This window comes from Dipteris shenzhenensis, chromosome 23 (assembly GCF_047967505.1).
Source record: "Dipteris shenzhenensis isolate YYH24624 ecotype China chromosome 23, Dip_SZ_1.0, whole genome shotgun sequence".
Taxonomy (NCBI): Eukaryota; Viridiplantae; Streptophyta; class Polypodiopsida; order Gleicheniales; family Dipteridaceae; genus Dipteris; species Dipteris shenzhenensis.
In genome coordinates, this window is record NC_141618.1 from 31,287,409 (window position 1) to 31,293,744 (window position 6,336).

The 6,336-nt window shown below is 40.4% G+C and overlaps 1 protein-coding gene across 1 annotated transcript; it reads right to left on the reverse strand.

Moving 5' to 3' along the window:
• Positions 1-1,588: 1,588 nt before the first annotated feature.
• On the reverse strand, positions 1,589-4,153 carry LOC147887249 (wall-associated receptor kinase-like 21). The gene is made up of 2 exons (XM_087394104.1): positions 3,162-4,153; positions 1,589-3,050 (listed from the first exon to the last, which is right to left on the reverse strand). The coding sequence occupies exons 1-2, from the start codon at positions 4,117-4,119 to the stop codon at positions 1,810-1,812; spliced, it is 2,199 nt and encodes a 732-aa protein (XP_087250230.1). The 5' UTR covers positions 4,120-4,153; the 3' UTR covers positions 1,589-1,809.
• Positions 4,154-6,336: the final 2,183 nt, after the last annotated feature.

A 6,336-nucleotide genomic window follows, 5' to 3' on the forward strand; every position in this document is an offset into this window, starting at 1 on the left:
TCCCCGATCCATCGAAATAGATGAAATCCAAAATGGAAGCCTGTGCGAGCGGGGGGGTCTAAACCACGAGTGTCCGGATGTAGGGAGAGCTTAGAGAGACTCGAAACTTTTCTAAATCTCCATAGAATCACGCAAGAGTTGAGAGATAGGGATTTTGAGACTTTTGGATTGAAATGGAATAGACACTTTCAGAAACCATGGTCCCAATCACACAGGTTGAAAAAACATTATTGCAAACAGCTCTGTTTGTAAACACCATTGCAATTCGAATGATGAGAAACGTAGAAGTTTTAGGACCTCTTGAGTCCACTGGAACTAACAGATCAGTGAATGGTTGCTTCTCAATAATTCTAAAATATGCCATGAAAATTGCTTTTAAATTTAGGCCTCTTTTTTGCATGTTTTTCCCCCATAATGATATTGTGCAATAGTGTCTTTAATTATGATAAAAAAAGTCTCAATTTTTTTCTTTTAAAAAGGAATATTCCATTTAGTTTTTATTTGTGTGCAATGTTACTTGCTTTATATGCAATAATGCTAGCAAATTTAGGTTGATTGGTTAACCACTTTAATTTATATGCAATATGGAAAATGTTTATGCAAGGATGATACTTACAATGGAAAAACTCACGAGTGAACTTTATTTGCATTGGTTTTAAGAATCCAAATGCACATTGCAGAAGTATTTGGATGTCTTTATGCAATGTATTAATTTGTGGAGTATATATAGTCATCCTCATGAATGCAAACCCTAAGGGATGCCTAAATCAAGCATAAATCATGACTTAAATCAAAAGGCCAAGAACGACATTCTTTCCTTGATGGAGATGCTTTTTGCTTTACTACATCTAGAGGTTATAAATAAATTTAAACAAGGATTAAAAGTTGATAGTTGAAATTAAATTGACTTGTAATGAGATTAGAAAACTATATGATTCAATGCCTTATGGTTTAAAATTGTTAATATGTATTATAGAAGTTTTACATTTCACCTACCACGTTTATATATCATGTACAAATACATACATATATAATTTAAATGTACATCTATATATATGCATATAACAAATTGAGTATAGCATAGATATGGTTGATATTAAATTTTTTGATGATCACGTTATTCAAATTTAAAAGGATCTTAAATAGCAAATCTCTTATTTTGAATATTGTAAATCTTCTCGATTCCATTCTCAACAAGGCAAAAAACATCCAAATCTAACTTTGAGTTAAAGAGTACTTCCAAAAAATTATTAATGTGGATATTCAAACCAAAGGAAGACTATTGTTGATTTTTAAAAAGAATAATTGTTGATTTTTAAAAAGAATAAAAGATATGTGCATGTAGATGAGATTAATACTATGAAGACTATCACACGTGCTTAGACATACCTCCCATTTTCCAAACAAAATGCCATCGTTGTCTGCTCTGGAGTTTGACTACCCACTGGAATGGCATGAACTTTACATATCGAACGACGCAAATGTAGATGTTCACCTTAGAGAATTGTAGATCTTTTTGCACACACCCTTGCTCCTATTAGATCTATTCGTTATAAGGTCTCTTTTTAAGTGAGAATCTCTCCTAATTAGAAAACGTGTGAGATTCACAATTAGTCTTTACCATGTATAACATCTAAGAACGACCGCTATAATGCTCAAGGTAGGCAAATGAAAATTCATATAGCCCGCTCGGCGGCTCATCCTAATCTACTACGGAGTCTGAGGTTCAGATGAGAGTCACCACATACCCACCTCATTCACCATTACAGCCATGCCTTGCATCGAGCAAATCCATGTTCACGCCTTCATTCATACTGTCATCAATCGTCCATTTGCTACAAGTTGTACTGCATCATCAGAGTTGGAGTTTGCTTGAAAATTGGGATGAGGGCAACTTGAGCGACTTAATTCGATACCATACAGCTGGTTTGAAGATGTCGTCAATCGTCCATTTGCAACACTTAGTACTGCATCGTCAGAGTTGGAGTTTGCTTGCAAATTGGGATGACTGCAACTTGAGTGGCTTAATTCAATAGCATACAGTTGATCAGCAACCTCTCGCATAGAAGGCCTGTTGTGGCCTTGGATTGATAAGCAGGTCAGGGCAATCTTAGCCACATGATCAACTGCGCTCATTTCTTGTGCGCTCATAGAAGCTGTAAGATGGGCATCTATGAGTTGAGAGAACTCTCCTGTCCTCAGCTTTCTGGAACATAGTAGAGATAGATTGCTGCCCATTGCCACTGGTGACAAAGAAGTTACAAGCTCGAGTAGCACCATCCCAAAGCTGTAAACATCGCTCTTGTCACTGAGGCGGAAAGTTTCAAAGTATTCAGGATCTAAGTACCCAAATGTGCCCATCACGGCTGTGGAGACATGAGTCTCATCAGGTGCCCTTAGTCTCGACACACCGAAATCGGAAACTTTTGGCGTGAAGTCGTGGTCCAGGAGGATGTTAGCAGATTTTATATCTCTGTGGATGATGGGTGGAGACACACCAGAATGCAGATAGGCAATGGCGTCTGCAGTTTGACGTGCAATTCGCAAGCGGATTTCCCAACTCAACTTGGTACCGAATTTCCCTCGTAGATGCTCCGATAGCGTTCCATTGGGAATGTATTCATAGACGAGGAGGGGGACTCGTGCCTCGAGACAGCCACCCAGCAGCTGAACAATGTTTCGATGGTTGATATTGCAGCAAAGAATGATTTCGTTGATGAATTGATCGGCTTCCTCAGGCTGCTGCGCGCGGTTAGACTTCTTGATCGCCACAACTGAGCCATCTGTAAGGATGCCCTTGTAAACGGTACCATAGCCACCACTTCCCAGTTTCATTGTCTCGGAAAACTTTTGAGTAGCCTTTTTTAGTTCAGCTTCTGCAAAGAGTTTGGGCGTTACTTGGCCTTGGATGCCCGGCAGAAGCTCTTGCAATTTGTGTCCACCGTGCAGTTTGAAGTACCTTCGCTTGCTACGTCGCGCCTCTCGAGACTTTAGCAAGCAGAAAAGCAAGAAGCAGAGGATTGCCACGACGACGCCTATCGGCAGGACATCTGAGAGGATTTTTAAAAAATGTTATAAGAGATGTATGCCTAGGAAAAGATTCTTGCAGAGTACATACCCAGCAGCAGATATTCTATAAAGGAGCAACGCAGAGAACTCACCTATTAGAATTAAGGCTAATTCCCATGTATCTAGTTTATACTTTCCAACCAAAGAGCTATAACATCCAGTTCCGTTCTTGAATCCGTCTCCGTAGTAACCATCAGAGCAACGGCAGATATAAGCGTGCAAATTGTCGACTTTACTGCAGTACGCTTTTGGGTCACAAGCATATCCGGACGTGTTGCTCACAGTCGAGCAATTCTGAGACGTGCTTTCAAACGCGATGCCCCATATGATGTTCAGACTAGATGAATCAGTCGAAAAATATGCGCCTGATGGATCGGATATCATGGACAGTGCGCATTCTTCCGAATGCCCAACTTCTAGATGTATTTGTGTCAATCCGGCTGGAAGCCAAGAGAAGCAACAGGGGGAGCTCGGGAAGACATTTAACGGGTCATCCCAGGAGCAAACTTCTGAGCACCCTGCCTCACAGGAAAATGAAAAGTTTACACCGCCGGATAGGCTACTCGAGCCGCTGCACTTGCCGTAGGAACGGCATCCCCTAACCAGGAAAACATTACGATTCGATAGTGCGAAGGTCCCAATTGTGTGGATGAGTGTGAAAGACACCGTAGAGGGGGCTCTGCTTGTCCCGTTACAGCTCTGAGAACTGGCGATAAGAGATGAGGCCTTGATGGAAATGTGATTGCGAGGAAGGGAGTAATCATTTCTGTTAAAGGAGAGGACCTGAAAGTCGCCAGAGCCAGTGGCGAGGAAGGGGCTGTCGCTATTGCAGAGAATGGAGAAAGAGGGAAGGCCACAGGAGGGATCTTGGTCCCGAACCCAGAAGGGGTAGGGGATTGTGATGTTACCACAGACGGGCCTCTGCGAGCATGAGGAAGTTTGTAGTAGCGCAGGAGGAGGATGAGGGAGAGTAGCGTGAAGGAGATTGCAGGAGATGGAGTCGATGGCGGCGGCAACAAGGATTATTGCAGTCAAGAAGGTGTAAGCCATAATAACTCGCAAATTTGAAATGGTGAGAGTCGAGACTGAGGCAATAGCTAAATAAGGACCCGATGTCAATAGGTACCTCAGAGAGAAAAAACTCGCTATTAATTAATTAGTCGTCGAGGACGGAGGGTGGCGCTATTAAGGTAATGCGAGAGGGGCAAAAAAAATTCAATCAAGCCTAATTATCCTGATGTCTCGGAGGAAGGTTCTAACCGCTTCTACTCTTCTATATCAACGCCTTGAGTCGGCTGATGGGCATAGTGAAAGATGCGAGTGGAGGGCAGTGAATTGCAGAGGAAGGGGTGGGGGGACGTAGAAAGGAAAGAGATGGTAGAGTGGAGTAGCCGTGCGGGGGGAGGGAAAGCCTTGCCTTAGAGAAAGTCTTTGCTCTCCTCCTTTTTCTCTCTCCCTTCATTGTCCTTCGTAAGCACCTTGATAACTGAAATGCAACACTACCACGAATCCTTTATGCTTCGCATCTATAGGGCCCACCAACTTTAGAGCTTATCCTAGAACTCCTCAACAACTCGATAATTGAAGTGGAGTGAGATCAAAAGTCATGTAAAGAGCCTTGCCATAGAGAATATGGAGTGCCATTGATTATAATGGGCATGACAAGAGTAGATGTAGTCAATGGCCAAAGCGTGTGAATGTCATGGACCCTTTTTAATCAATAAAATGTGTGTGAGATCATGTATTGAATTGGAGCAATGTCATTTTAAGACGTGCAAAAAGTCTTGCCGTAGTCAAGATGGAATTGTTTCATCTTACTTTAGAGTGACCTAGTGAGTTGAGCCAAGATAGTTTATTGATTAGTATATATTAGCTATCTTCCATTTAGTCACTTTTTAATAAAATAAGGAGTTAGGTGTACACTGTAAATTATATACTTTCATTGTTAGTTGAAAGGATGATTTTTCTTTAATTTCTCATGTTAAGTAGGTTTAGCTCAAATACCAGTTATGTGATTGTCTTGAACCAGTGTGGTTGCACAGAAAGTAACAGCAATATATTTCACAACAGAACAATAATATAATGTTATTTTACTAAACCATCCCAGTGGTTGGAACATCATGCAACCATGGCTAGTTCAGCCCAAACACCAGTGTGGTTGAACATACATTTGTTGTTGACTAGCTTGGTGGTTGAAATTACTGTGTTTCTTAATACTTAAATTAGTTAAATTTAATTTTCTATTGTTTGGGTCATATACCACTTAATTTCTAGACTGGGATGGCTTGGACTTAATGTGGTTGTTCTAAGCCAGCCGGTGCTATTTCAAGTTCAACAACAGTATCTGATTGAAATTGTGGTTGAACACAAAAAAAGGTATGAAAGGCAATATATTGGTAAAGAAATAAAAAGCTATATATTGTTATTTTCTGATTGTGAAATTCAAAAATGAAAAGCAATATACTTGTTATTGTCTAATTGTGACTGTCAAGCTAAACCAGTTTGGTAGTTGAAATAGTGACTGTCCTAAATTAGCCCGGTGGTTGAAATTGTGACCATGTCCTAAACCAACCTGGTGGTTGAAATTGTGACTATCCTAAACCAATGCGGTGGTTGAAATTATTTTGTTTTGCTAGTATCTTATTATATATAACTATTAAACCAACCCGAGGGCTGAAATTTTTTTGTTTTCCCATAGGTTGATTAGTTTAATTAGACCACGTTTTTGCACATACTATATTTTGTTTTATTCTCCTCATAGTAGTGCAAAAAGGGGGTCTACATGTTGGATTAGCAAATAGAATGTATCTCAATTTTATGGATCAGAATCCTAACATTTCAATTGGGCAGAGGAGCTTTGAGCATTGGAAGCCTTTGTACATCAGGAAACTCAAAGACAGGAATGTTTGTCTTTGCTAATTTGCCAAACACACATAGGCTTTGATGTGTGTAGGCAAGCTGTGAATGACTTGAGATCTGGTCATATTGGAGCATTGCTCCACGGGGATCAATACACATGTCTCCATGATGAATGTGCAGTCTGTAGGCTAGCTGGATCCTCATCATGTGTAATAAGAAAGGCCACTTGGATCCTCATCATGTGTCCCAAACAACCACCACGCGTGTTTTTGTAAATCCCAAACGATAGATTAACCCCACACTTGTTTCTAATATATCCTAAACAACCACCGTGCTTGTTTTTAGTAATCTAATCACATGTCATGGGATCTAATTGCATTTTACTTGGTTGCATAGAAGGAAAATAGC